We start from the raw sequence: 22,020 nt of genomic DNA, 5'->3' as shown, positions 1-22,020 counted from the left end.
TAGCATGTTGCCCCATTTCCTGGTGTTTAATGATTTGCTGTTTCACTCTTCAGACCAGATGTTTCCTTCTAATTGAGATATATTGGTTTGTTGTTTTTTGCAGTAGATAAATCATTATACAATTTGCAAATACATAATTCTTATTACAATATACTATTTGAGTACCATTATAATATGTTAAGAAAATTGATAAAATACAGTACAAAGATGATTTGTCTCAATCACAATTACTTAACATGTGAAATTCTCTAGAATGTGGATGGAGCCTCCTTAGTCCTCTCCAATTCTTAGCTAGAGGGGAGGATATGGCTAAGACCTTTCTATTTCTAGCCACATGCCTCTCATTTCTCTGGCAGGGTTACAAGCATTTTCTGAGACCTTTATACCATAGTATGCAAGCTACATCCTGTGATCTATGTACCACAGAGGATCAGCTTCATCCTGTAGCCTCCATATCATGGGGAATCATCATAAGTACTCCCTGGGAGCGCACACAATTTACAGACTTCTGCAAAGTAGCTACTCCTACTGAGGGGATATATACTACTCTTTCTGCCTCTGTGAAGAAATGATTATTCTGTTGGAGAGGAAAAGCAGGACAAGAGCCTCTTTGTTTTTCCTGGTTCCTGCAAGGGCCTTTGACCATGACCAGTACGTGTTGCTTCAATTTTCCTACAGACTTGCATCCTGCCATAAGAAACTGCAGCACAACCTTTGTGAGTCATACTACTTTGCTAAACAAAACCTAATAAACTGGAAGCTAACAAGTGAAGGTTCCTTTCGTAAAGTATCTTAGCACTATTTCCAAACCAAAAGCTAGAGCAGTGAATTTCCCCACACAAAGCTGCCTGTACTACAGCTAGTAAGGGGTAACAACTCACATGGACCAGAGACTGTTTCCACCAAAGCCTGTAAATAATTTCTTCTGCCTAGTGTATTCAAGTAACAGTTCTACAATTTAGCAACTTGTGCTTGGTTGCATCATACCACAATGAACACCAAGGATGTGCCATTGAGAAAAAGATTATAACATTAGTGCACCCTTCCTTTACCCATACTTTATACCTGGCATCTCAACAAACACAGCTCTGAAGAGAGCTCTTGCAAATTACACTTATTATGACTTCTCACCTAGATGTATCCAATCCGATGTGTCTCAGTTGGGCCAAGTACGTGGTGTGGGACCCCACATAGTACCCTCAGAACCCTTTGGAAGATTCTGAACAGTCAGTCCCCCATTATAGCCTTGAGCTAGAGAACCTCAAGATCCTAAGTCCTACAGAAGTCAGGTTATACTCTACTAGGGGCCAACAGAAGTCCTGGGATAGACTGCTGAGTCTGAAGCTCTAACATCAGCAAACACTTACCTAGCAAAATTATCTTCACCTTTTCCTCATTTCCCTGTGTCTAGTATCCTGCACCCACAACACAATGGGCACCCCAACTTCCATCTGCCAGCCACAGTACAAAGTGGCATGCCCCGAGTGACACGTTCACCTACAAGATTCAGTGCAGGCCCTCCATTGAAAAAGCTGTGTGTCCCTAGGGGGCATTAATTTGGCACTGTTGATCATTCGCACCAGTGACATAAATGATATAACACCTGTAGTATCACACGTCCCTGCATAGCCCCTGGGTCACCTCAGGCTCACACCAAAGAATGTGACCAGTATGGCAGCACATGGGACCCTACAGTTCTGTAATCCAAAGTCACAGGTACCTTCATGCTTCTAGGGGAGATATCTCCATAAAGTAGCATGCAGTATAACATATTGGAGCATTTTCTTTCTAATGAATTGATACATATACTCTAAAGCAGGGATCCTCAAACTTTTTAAACAGGGGGGCAGTTCACTGTCCCTCAGACCGTTGGAGGGCCGGACTATAGTTAAAAAAAAAAAAATTATGAACAAATTCCTATGCACACTGATATATCCTATTAGTGGACTACCCCTTTAAGTACGTAAGTACGCAGCACAGTTCCCCCCACATTAGGTAGGCTGCATAGTTCCCCCCACATTAGGTTGGCAGTATAGTTCCCCCACATTAGGTTGTAGTTCCCCCACATTAGGTTGTCAGTATAGTTCCCCCCACATTAGGTTGGCAGTATAGCTCCCCCCACATTAGGTTGGCAGTATAGTTCCCCCCACATTAGGTTGGCAGTATAGTTCCCTCACATTAGGTGCAGTATACTTCCCCCACATTAGGTGCAGTACAGTTCCCCCACATTAGGTGCAGTACAGTTCCCCCAGATTAGGTGCAGTATAGTTCCCCACATTAGGTGCAGTATAGTTCCCCACATTAGGTGCAGTATAGTTCTCCACATTAGGTGCAGTATAGTTCCCCACATTAGGTGCAGTATAGTTCTCCACATTAGGTGCAGTATAGTTCCCCCACAGACATACAGCCTCCAGCCATACAGTGTATGGCTGGAGGCTGTATGCCTGTGTACTGCCCCACTTCAGTGCTCCGTCCACCACTCCTCCGGTCCGGCCATAACAGTAAGTCCCGGGACCGGAGGAGCGGTGGTCGGAGCATCGAAGCTGACGTGCCGCTGGTAACACTTACCAAGCTGGCCAGCGCACGTCCTGCTCGCTGCTCCGCTCCTCCACACTCCGTTGCTATGGGCGCACGCAGGGGATGCCAGTGACGTCCCTGCGTGCCCTACCTCCCGGAGGCACCTGTGTTTTTAAAGTGAATGCGGGGCTGCAGAGAGGTAACCGGGGCATCACTGTGTCCCAAAAACATTGTTCTGGACACAGGGATGTCCTTAGGCAGCGGCGGCAGGCGGGCTGGATAAATGTCCTCGGCGAGCCTCATGTGGCCCGCGGGACGTAGTTTGAGGACCCCTGCTCTAAAGCTTATGGAGTTACAGTATGGACCCATAGATTTCTATAGGTGGCATATTATGGTTCCTAACAACACACACCCATAATAGAAAGGGTAGGCGATGTACTTTATGAACACATTAGACATTTGATAACCTTTTTATCACCCCCTTTTTTATTATTTTACAATTGTGATACCCGATTCAAAATAACTTATTTTTATGTTACTTGCCCTTGAGGAAAATTGGATTCATTTTTTGGCATTAGTGTTATTTACAACACCTGGAAATATTCTCACTCTTAGTGAGCACTTCATTGGTATATAAAGACACCCATGGTAGTTTTTTTGACACATTTCTCACAGAATCATAAGAAAATGTTCAGACTTCTCGTGCTTGCGACACTCGTCCTTTGTGGTAAGTATCTACCAAAAAAGATTTACACTTTAATTAATGGATCACATAATAAATCAGCAGACACACTATATAAGGAAAACTATTTTTTCTAGTTTATGTTTATTGGCATATAAAAATGGGGCTATGTATACCCATCCATATCTGCTTTCAGATATATCTGTGGTATAGACTTACATGATAAAAATGAAGCTTGCTTGTAGCTACCACCAACAGCAGAAATGTTAAGAAGTACCCCTGTTACTTTTTTTGTGGGGAGACCAGTTCTAAAAAAAATTCTGGTTGTTCCAAACTTTTTCTATGTAGGAATTATAGCGGTCACTGTGATCCTGGGAACCTTTAGTGCAGCAGATTTTTTTTACCCATCCCCAGATCTGTGCTCCCACAAAATCCTGTCTCTGAGCTCTACAGGCAGTTCTTTGCACCTCATTGCTTGGTTTTGCTCTGATATGCATTGTCATCTATGAGACCTTATACAGATAGGGCTGACCAAAGGTGACTCCAATCAAGATGTAGAAACATCTCAGAGATGATCAAGAGAAATGGTAGACCCCAGTGCTAAATGTCAGGTGTCAAAGGGTCTGAATATTTATGTCCATGCAATTTTAGTTTTTCTTTTTAATAAATTAGACAAAGATTTTAAAATTTAGCTTTCACTTTGTCATTATGGGGTATTGAGTGAAGAATGATGAGGCAAACAATTTTTTATATTATTTTAGCACAAGGTCGCAATATAAAATGTAAAAAAAAGTAAAGGGGTCTAAAAACTGAATGCATTGTATATTTTTATAGCGTATCAATTCTAACATATCTAAAAGTAAATCTAGAAAACTGCTTATTCCAATTGTTTTTATTATTTTACAAAAAGGATATTGTCATGATGATGACATCCGCTATTTTGAAGATAATGAAAATGGACGTGTGGTAGGAGGAACCAACGCAGCAAAGAATGCCTGGCCATGGCAGGTTCGTACTGAAAAGGATAAGGGTATGTTGACACTATTGATCCGCGCAAAGGAAGAACATGATATGAATTATTTCTGCGGAAGTCCGCGAGCCCTGCATTGCCATCAATGGTGAAGGAGCAGGGCCGCATGGTTCTACCGCCAAAGTATTTCGGCAGCCACCACCAGATGGAATCTCTGCTCGCGGAATTCTGTGAGCTGAGATTCTGCTCACATTCCTCAGTGTGAACATACCCTAAGACTTATTACTTTCAAAAAATAAGTAACTGAAACTAAATACATAGGAATTATATATTTAATGCAGGATATTTTTATATCATGTTGGTTCCCACTGAAAATGGTTAATTATTAGAAAAAGAGTAAGAAATATATCACATATAATTGTACATACGGTACCTTTTTCCTCTGTGTATTTTTTCCGCTTTCTGAACTTTTGTCAGTAACTTGGTTTCTTAGTGTAGCAATAATGCAGCTCAAAGGGTTGCCCATCTCATTGTGACAAAAAAAGAGTGACACACTTAGGTATAGCATAATGGGCTTTATTCATTGAAAAGGATAAATTAGAACAAGAGCAAGGATTAATAAGTATTATTTAATGTAACTATGACAACTCTTGGGTAGAATATGAAACATGAAGAGAGAAAGTATTACTTAAAAGGAATATGTCAGCAGTTTTTGCTGCTAAAAGCTGCAGACACCATTGTTATGGTATAAAAAGCAAACTGTACCTTTCCTGGAGCTGATGGTGGTTTTCAAAGTTATAAAATTACCAAGGAGGTGGAGCCAATCTGCTCAAGTGCTACAGTCTGGCAAGCCTCCTCACTTGACAGTATGTCAATCCAGGAGGGGCTGGGTGGTGAAGGCAAGTGAGGAAGCAATCACCATCAGCTCCAGTTTGTGTCTATACCCCAACATCTATCTAATGGTACAGATGAAATTTTCTATTAACCCCTTAAGGACCAAACATTTTTCTGTTTTTACTCTTTCGTTTTTTCCTCCTTACCTTTTAAAAATCATAACCCTTTCAATTTTGCACCTAAAAATCCATATGATGGCTTATTTTTTGCGCCACCAATTCTACTTTGTAATGACATCAGTCATTTTACACAAACATTTACGGCGAAACGGAAAAAAAATCATTGTGCGACAAAATTGAAGAAAAAACACCATTTTGTAAATTTTGTTCTGTTTCTACGCTGTACATTTTTCGGTAAAAATGACACTTTATCTTTATTCTGTAGGTCCATACAATTAAAATTCTACCCTACTTATATAGGTTTGATTTCGTCGTACGTCTGGAAAAAATCATAACTACATGCACGAAAATGTATTTATATATTTAAAATTGTCCTCTTCTGACCCCTATAACTTTTTTATTTTTCTGCGTACAGGGTGGTTTGAGGGCTAATTTTTTGCACGGAGATCTGAAGTTTTAATCAGTACCATTTTTATTTTGATCGGACTTCTTCATCGCTTTTTATTCCTTTTTTTATGGTATGAAAAGTGACCAAAAATACGCTATTTTGGACTTTGGAATTTTTTTGCGTGTACGCCATTGACCGTGCGGTTTAATTAATGATATATGTTTATAGTTTGGACATTTACGCACGGGGTGATACCACATATGTGTATTTTTATTATGGTTACATATTTTTAATATGGAATTTGGGAAAAGGGGGGTGATTTAAACTTTTATTAAGGAAGGGGTTAATGTGTGTTTTTAAACTTTTTTTAAACTTTTCTTTTTTACACTTTTAGTCTCCTTAGGGGACTTTTAGGAGGAATAATTAGATTCCTCATACAGATCATTGTGGTTTCATAAAACCACAATGATCTGTGTGCTCTGCGCTCAATTGATAAACCCTGTCCCTGCCAGGCTGTATCATTCAGAGCCCTGGAGCCGCCGCAGCAGGAGAGGTAAGCCCTCAGGCTACCTCAGTAGTGGATCACCCCCCTGCGAACACGCTGCGGGGGGGGGGGGGGGGATCGATCCACCCCACTGGACCACCAGGGACGGGATACAGGCACCAGCGGCGATCTAAAGGGTTAATAGCCGGCCGCGGCGATTGCCGCATGCCGGCTATTAACGCCGGCCCCCAGCTACAAGAATCAGCTGGGGGCCGGCCGTTATGACGTGGGTTATACCCCTGTAACGGCCATTGGACGAGCATAGACGTCCATGGTCGTTATCAGGTTAAATGTAACTATACAAACTCTTTTTGGTGGACTATAAAACATAGAGAGACACAGTAATTTATAATCATTGGATTTATTATTTATTTGTTACTAATATTTGTTAAATAGAGAATAATAATTTGTAGATTTGTAAAATTAAAGCAAAGGTTCCAAAAAGGAGAAAAAAGACAGTCAGCTATTGACCTGGCTCTGAAGCTTATATTTATTAGATAAAAGTGGGAACAATTCCAAGCAAGATGCAAAGTTAGCCAAAAATGTGAAAGGATAAGCAAGCTTCAAGGTATATTAAAAAAAAAATGTTAAAACAAATATTGTACTATTTTCCTATTATTGCCTTCCTCCAGGTATCTCTTCAGTATCGGTCTGGTAGTAGCTGGTATCACACTTGTGGGGCTTCCCTGATCCGTTCTAACCGTGTGCTGACTGCTGCTCATTGTGTAGACAGGTAAAAAAAAAACTATATGGAGAAAACACTTTAACCCTATAACTTTTTATTATAATTTTAATTTTATATGCAACAGTACCCAATTCTAGATAAAAAACTTCATAAATGTATTAGATAAAAAATGCTTCTTTCTCCACCATGTCAGGGCTATCCCAAGACTTTGTGTAGAACTGATCAAGTGATAGCTGAAATTCATAGGATTGCAGACAACTCCTTATACTCCTATGGATTAACCCCTTAACCCCTTAAGGACGCAGGGTTTCTCAGTTTTTGCATTTTCATTTTTTCCTCCTTACCTTTTAAAAATTATAACCCTTAAAATTTTCCACCTAAAATCCATATTATGGCTTATTTGATGCGTCACCAATTCTACTTTGCAGTGACATTAGTCATTTTACCCAAAAATCCACGGCGAAACGGAAAAAAAAGAAGAAGTAAAAAAGTAGAAGAAAAAACACAATTTTGCAACTTTTGGGGGCTTCCGTTTCTACGCAGTGCATATTTCGGTAAAAATGACACCATATCATTATTCTGTATGTCCATACGGTTAAAATGGTACCCTACTTATATAGGTTTGATTTTGTCGTACTTCTGGAAAAAATCATAATTACCTGCAGGAAAATTTATACGTTTAAAAAGGTCCTCTTCTGACCCCTATAACTTTTTTATTTTTCCACGTACAGGGCGGTATGAAGGCTAATTTTTTGCGCCGTAATCTAAAGTTTTTATCGGTACCCTTTTTGTTTTGATCTGACTTTTTGATCACTTTTTAATGGTATAAAAAGTGACCAAAAATAAGCTTTTTTGGAATTTGGATTTTTTTTTTTACGTGTACGATATATTTTTTTCGTTCGGACATTTACGTACGCGGCGATACCACATATGTTTATTTTTATTTACACTGTTTTATCTTTTTTATGGGAAAAGGGGGATGATTCAAACTTTTATTAGGGAAGGGGTTAAATGATCTTTATTAGCACTTTTTTTGAACTTTTTTTTTTTTGCAATGTTATAGCTCCCATAGGGACCTATAACACTGCACACACTGATCTTTTACACAGATCACTGCCGTGTATTAACACGCCTGTGATCAGTGTCATCGGCGCTTGACTGCTCCTGCCTGGATCTCAGGCATGGAGCAGTCATTCGCCGATCGGACACCAAGGAGGCAGGTAAGGGCCCTCCCGGTGTCCTCTAAGCTGTTCGGGACGCCGCGATTTAAACAGCGGCTGTCCCGAACAGCTCGACTGAGCCGGGATACTCTCCCTTTCGCTTCAGACGCGGTGGTCAGCTTTGATCGCCACGTCTGAAGGGTTAATATAGGGCATCACCGCGATCGGTGATGTCCTGTATTAGCCGCGGGTCCCGGCCGTTGATGGCTGCCGGGACCGACCTGATATGACGCGTGACCCCGCGGTATATCGCGGGAGCCGGCGGAGGATGTAAATATACGTCCGTCGTCTTTAAGGGGTTAAGGACTGAGCCCTTTTTCAACTTAAGGACTGAGCCCTTTTGTGCAATTCTGACCACTGTCACTTTATGCATTATTAACTCTGGGATGCTTTTACCGTTTATTCTGATTCTGAGATAGTTTTTTCGTGAAATATTCTATTTTAACACAGTGGTAAATTTTTTTTGTTCCTTGCATCCTTTCTTGGTGAAATATCCCAAAATTTCATAACAAATTTGAACATTTTGCATTACTAACTTTGAAACTCTCTGCTTGTAAGGAAAATGGATTTTCCAATTAAATTATATATTGATTTACATATACAATATGTCTACTTTATGTTTGCATCATACAGTTAACATGTTTTTACTTTGGAAGACATTAGAGATCTTCAAAGTTCAGCAGCAATTTTCCCGAAAATTTCAAAATCTGAATTTTTCAGGGACCGTCAAGGAGTCGGACGAAATTTTGGGTACCTGGAGTCCTACTCCTACAAAATTTAGATTGGAATAAAAAAAAAAAAGCAAGTTTAACCCCTTAAGGACGCAGGACGTAAATGTATGTCCTGGTGCGTTGGTACTTAACGCACCAGGACGTACATTTACGTCCTGTGCATAACCGCGGGCATCGGAGCGATGCCTGTGTCATGCGCGGCTGATCCCGGCTGCTGATCGCAGCCAGGGACCCGCCGGTAATGGCCGACGCCCGCAATCTACGGGGGCGCGGTACGGCGGTGGGGGGGGGTGCGGTGCTGGGGAGGGCGGTCGCGGTGATAGGACTCAGGAGGACCCCCGGACAGGCAGGGGGAGAGAAGCGAGTGGCGGCAGCCTATGGCACTGCAAAAGCCACTGCAGTTCATTGATTTAATGCGCCCAATTTAATCAATGATCTGCAGCGGTGTCAGGGGGGGGGGTTAAATAGCCGATAACTTAAACAGGAATATAATACATGTTTTATAATAAATGCCCCTTCCTGGATCCTCCCACTGCCTTATCTTCAGCAGCAGATCAGCACACAAACTGTTCAATACAGTAGACTGTTGGCTTTCCAGCCAGTAGTCCTGTGGTAATGACATGTATGTTGCCTTTCTTTCCTTCAAGGAATGTATAAAATACATTCGCATATTAATACAGAGGAGTCGGGGAGTCAGAGTGTAAATTTCAGAAAACTCCGGAGTCGGAGTCGGAACGTTTATCTACCGACTCCACAGCCCTGTTAGAAATACCCCATAAATTAACCCATTATAAAAACTGCACCCCTCAAAGTATTCAAAATAACATTCAGAAACTTTGTTAACCCTTTTCAAAATCAAAATCAAAATTTTTTACACTCGCATGTTCTTGTAGAGCCAATGTATTTTTATTTTTACAAGGGGTAAAAGGAGAGAAATCCCCCAAAATTTGTAACCCCATTTCTCTTGAGTAAGGAAATACCTCATATGTGGATGTAAAGTGCTCTGTGGGTGCACTAGAGGGCTAAGAAGGGAAGGAGCGACAATGGGATTTTGGAGAGTGAATTTTGCTAAAATGGTTTTTGGGGGACATGTCGCATTTAGGAAGCCCCTATGGTGCTAGAACAGCAAAAAAATAAAAAATAAAACACCCCACATGGAATACTATTTAGTTAAAGTAGGATGTGTGAATGAAAAAAAATGTTTCACTAAAATGTATGGAAATACCCCATGTGTGGACGTCAAGTGCTCTGCTGGCGCATTACAATGCTCAGAAGAGCCACATTTGGCTTTTGGAAAGCAAATTTTGCTGAAATGGGTTTTGGGGGGGCATGTCGCATTATGGAAGCATCTATGGTGCCAAAAAACACATGGCACACTATTTTGGAAACTACACCCCTCGAGGAACGTAACAAGTGGTACACTGAGCCTTAACAAAGTCAGATGTGTAAATGAAAAAAATTTTTTTTTACTAAAATGTAGTTTTTTCCCCAAATTTTACATGTTTACAAGGGGTAATAGGAGAAAATGCCCCCCCAAAATTTGTAACCCCATTTCTTCTGAGTATGGAAATACCCCATATGTGTACGTGAAGTGCTCTGCTGCCGCATTACAATGCTCAGAAGAGAAGGAGCGCAATTGGGCTTTTGAAGAGAGAATTTGTTTGGAATGGAAGTCGGGGGCCATGAGCATTTACAAAGCCCCCCGTGGTGCCAGAACAGTGGACCATATGTGACCCCATTTTGGAAACTCCACCCCTCACAGAATTTAATAAGGGGTGCAGTGAGCATTTACACCCCACTGGCCTTTGACAAATCTTTAGAATAGTGGGCTGTGCAAATGAACAATTACATCCAAAAATCTGTCAGACACCTGTGGGGCATAAATGCTCACTGCACCCCTTATTACATTCTGTGAGGGGTGAAGTTTCCAAAATGGGGTCACATTGTTCTGGCACAATGGGGGCTTTGTAAACACACATGGCCATCAATTCTGGACAAATTTTCTCTCCAAAAGCCCAATGGCGCTCTTTCTCTTCTGAGCATTGTAGTTCGCCCGCAGAGCACTTTACATCCACATATGGGGATGGAAAAAAAAAGCCCCCCAAAATTTGTAAACCCATTTCTTCTATTTTCCCATCCAACTTTAATGAAAATTCGTCAAACACCTGTAGGGTGTTAAGGCTCACTATACCCCTTGTTGTGTTCCGAGAGGGGTGTAGTTTATTTTTTTGCGTTTATGTCAGAACCACTGTAAAATCAGCCACCCCTGTGCAAATCACCAATTTAGGCCTCAAATGTACATAGTACGCGCTCACTCCTGAGCCTTGATGTGCGCCCGCAGAGCATTTTATGCCCACATATGGGGTATTTCTGTACTCAGGATAAATTGCATTACAAATTTTGGGGGTCTTTTTTCCTTTTACCTCTTGTGAAAATAAAAATTATGGGGCAACTCCAGCATGTTAGTGCTGGAAATACCCCATATATTACCCTAAACTGTTTCCTTGAAATACAACAAATTCCTTGAAATGGAAAAGTACAACTCCCAGCATGCACGGTCTGTCAGTGCATGCTGGGAGTTAATGTTTTGCAACAGCTGGAGGCTCCGTTTTGGAAACACTGCCATACGATATGTTTTTCATTTTTATTAGGGGGGGGGACCGTATAAGGGGTGTATATGTAGTGTTTTACCCTTTATTTTGTGCTAGTGTAGTGTAGTGTTTTTAGGGTACATTCACATGGGCAGGGGTTTACGGTGAGTTTCTCACTAAGAGTTTGAGCAGCTCAAACTTGAAGAAGGAAACTCACTGTAAACCCGCCCATGTGAATGTACCCTGTACATTCACATGGGGGGGGGGGGCAAACCTCCAGCTGGTGCAAAACTACAACTCCCAGCATGCACTGACAGACCGTGCATTTTGGGAGTTGTACTTTTGCAACAGCTGGAGGCACACTGGTTGGAACACCTTCAGTTAGGTTCTGTTACCTAACTCAGTATTTTCCAACCAGTGTGCCTCGGGCTGTTGAAAAACTACAATTCCCAGCATGTACTGATCGCCGAAGGGCATGCTGGGAGATGTAGTTATACAACAGCTAGAGGTACGCAACTAATACTCCCAGCATGGCAAGACAGCCGTTTGCTGTTCGTGCGTGCTGGGAGTTGTAGTTTTGCAAGATTTAGAGGGCCACAGTTTAGAAACCACCGCACAGTGATCTCCAAACTGTAGCCCTCCAGCTGTTCCAAAACTACAAATCCCAGTATGCCCAAACAGCAAACAGCTGTCTGGGCATGCTGGGAGTTGTAGTTTTGCAACATCTTGAGGGCTACAGTTTAGAGACCACTGTATAGCCCCCGATCCCCCTTATTTTCCAGGTCACCGGAGACCCATATGACCCGGAATCGCTGCAGATCGCCGGTCTGAATTGACTGGCAATTTGCGGCGATCGGCGGGATGCCTGCTGAATGATTTCAGCAGGCACCCCGGTCCAGTCCCCAACTGGCAAATGTCGGGGACCGGAATTCCCATGGGCGTACCCATATGCCCTCAGTCCTTAAGGACTCTAAAATGGGGACGTATGAGTACGCCCTCAGTCCTTAAAGGGTAGCTCGCACCATCCTATATTTTTTTTTCTGTCCCTGCCTTTTGCCAATCTATCCCTAACCCCCTCCCTGCTTTTCATTTTTATTTTTACGATATTAAAAATGCCTTTTGTCTGCCTGGCAGTGTGCTCACTACCAAGCAGACTTCCTCAGCAGGCACCACGTCACTGATGCCTGCTGGGGGGGACTTCCGCCCTTAGTTCATCTACACAGGGTGCCTCCAGCTGTTTCATCACTACAACTCCCAGCTTGCCCTGACATCTATTGGCTATCAGGGCATGCTGGGAGTTGTAGTATTGAAACAGCTGGAGGCACCCTGTATAGATAAACTATTAGTTAGTTACATGCGGCGCTAGCCCATCCCCTCCATCTCCCTCCCCCCCCCCCAGCGCCATACCCCATTCCCTCCATCACAACCCCCCCCCCCCCCCGCATACCCCGTTCCCTCCATCACAAACCCCCCTCCCGCATACCCCGTTCCCTCGTTACACTTACTGCAGAGTCCGGCAGCGGGCGTGCAGGGACAGTGGTGGCGATGTGCGGGAGGAGTGGCCTCCCAGCCAATGGCCGGGGAGCCAATGCGCAGGCTGAATGAAGAAGGACCGATGCCCGGCCGCATCAGTCCTTTTTCAGGCGTGACGCCACGCCAGGCTGCAGCCGGCCACTAGGAGGGAGACCCCTAGTGGCCGGTTTTCAAATGTAAATTAAACAATTTTAATTAAAAAATAAATAAATAAAAGTATATTAGAGATATGTTGTAGTACATAAGTACTACAACATATCAAAAAATAAAGTTGGTGACAGTGCCCATTTAAGGGGTTAATAGTTAAAAATCAATCAGTAGCACTACAAAAAGTCTCCATGTTGCCTTAGCTTGAGACACCTCTTCCGCACCCCCATGCCTCTTGCACTGACTGTAACAAATCTTTTCTTTTCTTTAACCCCTTAACACCCAATTATACTTATTTTTGTCATGGGCCCATTAAGGGTGTATAGAGCCACTGTCAATAGCCAGCATGGAGCAATTTTTATTGTCAGCTATTTGACTATTTAGTTGCTGCTGTCAAAGCTGACAGTGCCATTTAAACAGTTATAGGATAAGTTCACACCTACAGAATCTGCTGCATATTTTTGCTGCATATTTTGTGCAGCTGATTTTGCTACCCATTAACTCCAATGGATTGCAAAATCAGCTGCAAAAAATATTTGCAGATCCTGTACGTGTGAGCGTACGCATAGGCTGCATTGTTGGTGGTTCAGGGATCACAGAGAGCCCATCCTTTGTTGTGGCTGCCAAAAGCTGTAGTAGCAGATCACTAATAAACAAAAATTACATCTTATTGGTTCAAAATACACACAGCAGTTTTACAAAATACCAGGAAGAACGCAGTCAGTATACACAGAGAGAAAAGATATACAGTAATTCCTTTTTCTTAAACAGCAAGAAGAAACAGTTCTGCTCCATGTGATAAGTTAGTACTTAAAAGACTTTATAGTGATTTCCAGGGTTCATGTTGTTTTGGAAAATGTCTGAACATATACCATCTAAATATTACTTCTCATTTTGCCTCCCTAACAGCAATCTTTCCTTCCGTGTGGGCCTTGGGGAGCACAATCTTAGTACTAATGATGGCACTGAACAGTACATTTCAGTCTCTTCTATCAGGAGACATTCTTACTGGAACTCCAACAATATCGCTGCTGGGTAAGTCAACATATTTTAGCAATTAGCTTTTAATACCCAACTGAAAGGTGAGTTCCAAGCTTTTACCAAGGGGACGCATCCAAAAAACGTATTACTCATGAAATGACAAAAACAGGTACAAAGTAAACTCATACAAAGAAGATATTTATTTTGCTAAAGAATAGAGCACCCCAATTTAGGGGAAGAAAAGTTTACATGCTTAGTGTGTGCTTTAACCCTTTAGAGACACAGTCCATTTTGGCCTTGAAGACACAAGAGGAATTACTCTTATTTTTCTATCCACATAGCCATTTGAGGGCTTGTTTTTTGCGAGATCAATTTTGAAACCTTTAAATTTTGCAACTTTTAGGGAGTTACGTTTTATAGCAGTGCACTTTACGGTAACATTGATATTGTTTGCATTGTTGTCTTTATTTTGTGAGTCACCCCAATTAACATGATACCCATCTTACATTTTTGTCTGTAACCATACTAATCTTGAAAAATTTTAGTAAAACGTTTTGTAAGAAAATAAGTATGCTTAAATTTGCCCTATTCTGACTTCTATAACTATCAGCTAACAGCTAAATCAGGATCTGCATCCAAATTTCTATAGTACACACTGAGCCGAATTCCAATGAGATCAATTGGATTCTGCTGCAAGCAGAGATAAGTGGATTATCCGTAGAGATGAGCGAATCGAAGTTGACGAACCCGAATTCGCTACGAATTTTATCGCTTCATTAAACTCCATTTTACAGCATTCCAGGCTATTGGGGACCTAAGAGGGCGGATCCACATGTGAGTACATGGGGCAGGGGATTATGGGAGGGCGGGAAACAGCGGCGGGAATGAAGGTAGGCGGTCTGACCCCTGTGATGTCACAGCCCCTATATAATCGGCGGCCATCTTGCCTCTCTTCATTTAATCTATGCACTCAGATGGAGAGGACGGGACTGCTTGTGTGTGAATAGCTCATACCACAGCGTTACACTGCAACTGCTAGTCACATCAGCATTAGGGAAAGGCAGGAGTGCAGAGGGCTGTGCTGTTACACTGCTTCTCAGTGATCCTTCTGATCATTGATTGCTAAACCTCCTATTCACGTTATTGAGCATTGCAGCAGAGAGGGGCAGATAGCTGTCAGACAGCCTGAACTTTCTGAAGCATCTTATCTCCTCATTGTTCAGCCCAATTGAGTTTATTTTTGTTTGCTCCACAAAACTTGCAATTTAGTGTTTAATCTCTGGATTTTTTTTTTGTGGTGCTGCACTGTTGGGTCCTGCTGCTGTTCAGAAATACGTGATTGCTCAGTGGACTGTAGTGCATTTGCACCATTTTGTACCTGTTAATCTGTCAAGGGGCTGGCTACATACTGTGCAAGTCCAAACAATACTTACGCATAGGTACATGCATAGTTACGCATATATAACTGCCCTCATCAGTGAATACCGCATAGGTACATGCAAGTATTGTACCATTTAGTACCTGTTAAGCTGTCAAGGTGCTCCATACCGTCAGAGTCTAAACAATAGTATCCCCCGGCTGGTGTTTTACATAAATACAGAGTTTTTTCTGCTAATAGGCATATTACTGCCCTCATCAGTGTATATTGCATACGTACATCCAAGTATTATACCATTTAGTACCTGTTAAGCATTCAAGGTGCTCCATACCATCAAAGTCCAGACAATAGTATCCACCGGCTGGTGTATTACAAAAATACAGAGTTTTTTCTGCTAATAGTTAGGCATATTACTGCCCTCATCAGTGCATACCGCATACGTACATCCAAGTATTGTACCATTTAGTACCTGTTAAGCTGTCAAGGTGCTCCATACCATCAAAGTCCAAACAATAGTATCCACCGGCTGGTGTATTACAAAAATAAAGAGTTTTTTCTGCTAATAGTTAGGCATATTACTGCCCTCATCAGTGCATACCGCATAGGTACATGCAAGTATTGTACCATTTAGTACCTGTTAAGCTGTCAAGGTGCTCCATACCGTCAAAGTCCAAACAATAGTATCCACCGGCTGGTGTATTACAAAAATGAAGAGTTTTTTCTGCTAACAGTTAGGCATATTACTGCCCTCATCAGTGCATACCGCATAGGTGCATCCAAGTATTGTACCATTTAGTAGCTGTCAAGGTGCTCCAAACCGTCAAAGTCAAAACAATAGTATCCACCGGCAGGTGTTTTACAAAAATACAGAGTTTTTTCTGCTAATAGTTAGGCATATTACTGCCCTCATCAGTGCATACCGCATAGGTACATCCAAGTACTGTACCATTTAGTACCTGTTAAGCTGTCAAGGTGCTCCATACCATCAAAGTCCAAACAATAGTATCCACCGGCTGGTATATTACAAAAATACAGAGTTTTTTCTGCTATTAGTTAGGCATATTATTGCCCTCATCAGTGCATACCGCATAGGTACATCCAAGTATTGTACCATCTAGTACCTGTTAATCTGTCAAGGGCCTACATACTGTTCAAGGACAGCCGTAAGTAATCACCTGCTGCTGTTCTAGACAAATACTGTTTAAAGAGTAGTGTAGCGTATTGTAATACCCTCATAAACGAACTAAGTATGTCAGGCAGAGAAGTGCCAGGACGTGCACAGAGGAGTGGCAGAGGCCTAAATACTTCAGGCAGAGTTGGCAGCAGACTTGGGGCGAGTGGCAGCAGGAGTCGCAGCGAGAGGCCTGAGCTCCCTTTATCAGCCAGCGGTCGTGTCTCCAACAGCAACCCATCTGCCATCGTCGATTGGTTAACACGCTCATCCACATCATCACAAGTGACATCTGACACCCCCAGTCAACAGTCGGTGGGTTCCCCAGACACAACCCTCAGTTGGCATGGCCCGGGAGCAGTCCGTGTCCTCCCATTGCCTTTGTCCTATGCTGTTCCCTCTCCTAAAGAAGTATCTTATGCTGTGGGTTCAGCTCCACTATTTACTGAGGACGATCCAATAGAGGACAGTCAGCAGCTACTGGACAGCCAAGAAGGGGAGGAGACATGCGCCACTTGCTCCACTAGGCAGCCAAGTAGTGATGCGGAGAGTGACGTGGGAGGCGGTGTTGCAAGGGTTCAGGGTCCTGAAGCAGACACTGTTGGGGAACCTGAGGAGGACATCAAAGACGTGCACACAACTGTTGATGATGAAGCCGATAGCAATTGGGAGCCAGGTGCAGAAGGGGCTTCATCATCATCAGGAGAAGAGAGTTGCAGGTTGCCCTTGAGGCAGCAAGGCGGTAGCACGGTTGGCAGTCAGCGTGGTGGCAGTAGTGGAAATTCAGGAGCCAAACGTGCCCGGGGGAGACCACCTGCTTTGTGGCAGCCTACCTTTCCGAGAGGTAGTGGAACAGGGGTTCCTGCAGACGGCGCCAGTAGCAGTCAATTAGTGCGGACTGCGGGTGGGAAAATAAGCTACTCGGCGGTGTGGAAGTTTTTCATAAGGCATCCGGAGGAGGTTCACGTAGCCACATGCATGATCTGTCGGCAGAAGGTGAAGCGTGGCCAGGGTCCCAATGTCGGCACCACGGCCCTGCGTCAACACATGCTTCGCCACCATAAAGCGGCCTGGGAGAACCGTGACTCCGATGTAGTGGTCCAGCCTGCTGCATCACCCAGTGGCCATCTGCTCCCTCCTTCATCCAGCCAAGGCTCCACTACCTCAGCCGAAGGGAGCTGTGTGTCAAACCCTCCTTCTGTCACTCCTGCTTCTCCCGCTTTTAGTCAGCCATTCCGCCAACAATCCATCGGCGAAGCCATGTCCAAGAGACAACAGTATGCGCCCACTCATCCAACGGCCCAGAAGTTGAATGTGCTCCTGTCCAAGTTGCTGGTGTTGCAGTCCCTCCCTTTCAAGTGGTGGACTCTGCACCTTTCAGAGAATTGATGGCTTGTGCCGAGCCGAGGTGTAGAGTCCCAAGCCGTCATTTCTTTGCGAAGAAGGCAGTACCAGCCCTGCATAAGTTTGTACAAGAGAAGGTGGGCCAGTCCTTGAGCCTGTCGGTGTGTTCAAATGTGCACGGCAGCGCCGACGTGTGGAGCTGTAACTATGGGCAGGGACAATACTTGTCTTTTACGGCTCACTGGGTAAATGTGGTTCCTGCACAGCCACAACAGCAACTTGGACAGGTCACATCGCTTCCTCCACCACGCTCTTGCTCCCAGACAGTTAGTCCTGTTACAGTGTGCGACGCCGCCTCCTCATGCTCCACCGTGTCCTCGGCCTCCAATGCACGTCCAAATCTCGGCGGCCATTCATCGTACCATGTGTGTAGGGCACGGCGGTGTCAAGCTGTTCTTCACATGGTTTGCCTTGGCGAACGGAGTCACACAGGGGAGGAACTGCTAAAGTTCATTCGTAAAGAAATCCGAGTATGGCTTACTCCACGAAATCTGGAAGTGGGAACCATGGTGACAGACAACGGGAAGAACATCGTGTCCGCGCTGCGACAAGGAAGTGTGAAACATGCGCCCTGCATGGCACACGTGTTGAATCTGGTTGTCAAGCACTTCCTCAAGTCTTCACCCCATTTGCAAAACATCCTGAAAATGGCAAGGAAACTGTGCATGCACTTCAGCCACTCGTACACCGCCAAGCACACCTTCCTTGAGCTGCAGCGTCAGAACGGTATCCCACAACATAGTCTTATTTGTGACGTTGCCACACGTTGGAATTCCACCCTCCATATGTTGGACAGACTATACGAACAAAGAAAAGCCATCCATCACTGATTTCTTGATGATCCAAGCAGATAGGAGTACTCCCCTGTGTAACTTCAATGTCAACCAGTGGCAGCTCATACGTGACACCTGCCGTTTACTGAGGCCCTTTGAGGAAGCCACATTATTTGTGAGTCGCCTGGATTACGCCATGAACGAAGTAATTCCACTCCTACATTTCCTACAACAAATGATTGAAACCATGGCTGGTCACGGCAATGGAGACGTAGCGCCTACATCTCAAGGCTACATGAGCCCTGTGGGGGCTGAACTGGAGGAGGAGGATGATGAGGGGAAGAGCGGAGCGCAGTTTAGGTTGGATGAGATGGCCGGTGTTTCTAGTCTTCGGACAGGAGAGGAGGAGTAGGAGCAGCCAGAGGAGCTGGAGGGTTATGAGGAAGTTGAGACAGAGGACCCAGACACACCGTGGCAGTATGCAGTGGAGATGGAGGCAGGTAGTCCCTCCGAGTCACTGGCACAAATGGCACGATGCATGCTCAGTTGCTTGCGTAATGACCCCCGATATGTCAAAATTCGTCAGCGGGATGACTTCTGGATCTCCACCTTATTAGACCCTCGCTACCGTCCCAAAATGGGGGCCTTTTTTACACCCACTGAGAGGGAGGACAAACTGACCTACTGCAGAGACATTCTACGCAGTCGGTTGGCCGATGCCTATCGGCCACATGGTCCATCCACTCGCAGGTCTGACTCAGGGGGCCCTCTGCGCTCACCTTCCACTGCCATGGCTGCTGGGGAGGGGTTGGAGGAGCAGTACCAGCTCAATCAGCAGCAACCTGAGTCTACAGTCGCTAATGAGTAGCTTTCTTCACCCGCATAGTGAAGCAACTCATCAGCAGCAGGTAGACATGGAGCAGGACCTACCAGCAGGTGGAGGCATACCTTGACATGGCCATGCCAACAACCATTGAAGATCCGCTGGACTTCTGGGCAGCCAAACTTGATTTATGGCCACAACTAGCAGAGTTTGCCCTAGAAAAGCTGTCCTGCCTGGCCAGTAGTGTGCCATCAGAGCGGGTGTTTAGTGCGGCCGGGGCCATAGTCACCCCAAGGCGACCTCGTCTGTCCACCAAAAATGTGGAGAGACTGACGTTTGTCAAGATGAATCAGGGATGGATCAGCCAGGATTTCCAGCCACCAATGTTAGATGCCTCAGAGTAGATTGACCAAGCTGCTACACCAACATTTCCCAATTATGGTTGGTTATGAAACCCTCTTGGGTTACCAATTAGGGTTATGGAACCCTCTTTGGTACTGTGATTGCCTGCTCCTGGCTCATCCTGTGTCTTTCAGGAACTACTTGCCTCACTGATGCTTCTGGCCTTGGCCCTTTAATTTTTGGATGTTTAACAGTAGCTAAATACATGCTTAATGCAAATTTCAACATTCATCTTTAAATGTAAGGGGTTGGTTAGGAAACCCTCTTGGGTACTGCGAATGCCTGCTCCATACTCATTCTGTGTCTTTCAGGAACTACTTGCCTCCTTGCCCTCAGGCCTTGGGCCTTCAATTTTTGGATGTTTAGCAGTAGCTAAATACATGCTTAATGCAAATTTCAACATTGACTTTTAAATGTAAGGGATTGGTTATGAAACCCTCTTGGGTACTGCTCCTTGACTGCTCCTGACTCATTCTGTGTCTTTTAGGAAATAATTGCCTCCCTGATGCCTCAGGCCTTGGGCCTTAAATTTTTGGAAGTTTAGCAGTAGCTAATACATGCTTAATGCTAATTTCAACAATGATCTTTAAATTCTCGGCGCTCTGCTAGGGCCTTCTCCTACCCCGCCGGGGCCGATCCGAGGACCTCACTAAACCATCCAATCGGTAGTAGAGACATGCGGTGTGTACAAAGGGCAGGGACTTAATGAACCTGAGCTTATGACCAGTGCTTAGTTGTGGTTCTTCTTTCCTGGCAAATAATTGCAATCCCTGATCCCTATGGCGAAGGGGGTTCAGCAGGTTACTCGCACCTGTCGGTGAAAGATAGACACACGCTGGTCCGTTTAGTGTAGCGTGCGTGCAGCCCCGGACATCTGAGGGCATAACACACCTGTTATTGCTCGATCTCGCAAGTGATCGTGCAATGTAAGGGGTTATTAAAGCCTCTTGGGTACTGCTGATGCCTACTCCTGACTGCTCCTGTTTCTTTCAGGAAGTACTTGACTTCCTGATGCTACTGGGCTTGGGCCTTTAATTTTAGGATTTTTGAAATACATACATACATGCTTAATTAAAATTTCAACATTTATGGTGCAATGTATGGGGTTATTAAACACTCTTGGGTAGTGTTTTTTTCAAATTTTTCTGATAATTATCACAGTAATAAACTTGAATTTTCCACAATAATAGCCATTACACAATTAAACGATTGTTGCGTGTTATTTTTTAAGTAAAATAAAAAAAAAATACGCAGAGGGATGAACTCTGCTTCTTTATTTCATAAAAAAATTCTTTTATAGAAGAATGTCTTTTGGTGGTCCACCGTCCTGCATTATAGAGTCTTCTGGACTCTTGGATATGCGCTTGTTCTTAAACAAAGGTACAAAAACCAAAAATGGCTGGTCAGGGCTATGGAGACGTTGCGCCTACATCTTACGGCCACATGAGCCCTGTGGGTGCTTGTGAGATTAGGTCCTTTGTACCCACTCGGCTGGGTCCGGGACACAAATTTTGATTTAAATTTCAAATAAAAAAATCACACATTTCAATGGTCTCCTCATGCTGCAGCCAACTCCAGGCTGCGCCATTCTGGTAATATATACCAGAGAGCACTCGATGTCCTAAATTTTCATTAACATTTTTCGTCAAAAATGTTTGTCTTTTTTATTAGGGATTGTGAAGCTTTGGTGCGTACTCATGCATCAGCCAACTCCAGCCTGTGTCATTCAGGCAATATATGGTTTACTAATGGCGCTGCTGGGCCTAGGTCTGGGAATTTCAAATTTTCTCATAGGTAGCATCCGCTATCCATAAGTCTTCTTCATAAATTTCTACAATTGTTGTGTTTTTTTTGAGGGATTGTGAAGCCCTAGTGTGTACTCATGCATCAGCCAACTCAGGGGGGGGCATTCATGCAACATATAGGTAGCACCCGCTGTCCTAAATATTCTTAAAATTATTTTAAAAATGGTTGTTTTTTCTCTGGGATTCTGAAGCCCTGGTGTGTACTCAATGCTGCTTCCTGCTACACTCTGTCAGCCCGTTGGTCCTGCGACAGTGTGCTACT

At 43.8% G+C, this 22,020-nt stretch overlaps 1 protein-coding gene and 1 long non-coding RNA gene across 3 annotated transcripts in view; one reads left to right on the top strand and one right to left on the bottom strand.

Annotated features, from left to right (window-relative positions):
- The window catches only part of LOC130358826 (uncharacterized), a 115,442-nt gene that overhangs the window by 53,284 nt on the left and 40,138 nt on the right, over positions 1-22,020 (bottom strand). The window lies entirely within an intron of this gene.
- Positions 3,076-22,020, top strand: part of LOC130358822 (chymotrypsin-like elastase family member 1) — a 36,511-nt gene continuing 17,566 nt past the window's right edge. Inside the window, exons 1-4 of one of the 2 annotated variants that reach the window (XM_056562671.1) lie at positions 3,076-3,244; positions 4,110-4,207; positions 6,747-6,847; positions 13,931-14,056. In XM_056562671.1, coding sequence (XP_056418646.1) covers positions 3,163-3,244; positions 4,110-4,207; positions 6,747-6,847; positions 13,931-14,056 — 407 coding nt within the window. In that variant the 5' untranslated portion in view covers positions 3,076-3,162. The remainder of the gene's footprint in view (positions 3,245-4,109; positions 4,208-6,746; positions 6,848-13,930; positions 14,057-22,020) is intronic. The other variant, XM_056562672.1, reaches the window with a different exon arrangement.

The sequence above is a fragment of the Hyla sarda genome, chromosome 2, assembly GCF_029499605.1.
Source record: "Hyla sarda isolate aHylSar1 chromosome 2, aHylSar1.hap1, whole genome shotgun sequence".
NCBI lineage: Eukaryota > Metazoa > Chordata > Amphibia > Anura > Hylidae > Hyla > Hyla sarda.
Note: the sequence above shows the minus strand (reverse complement) of the source record. Positions and strands in the feature narration are given on the sequence as shown.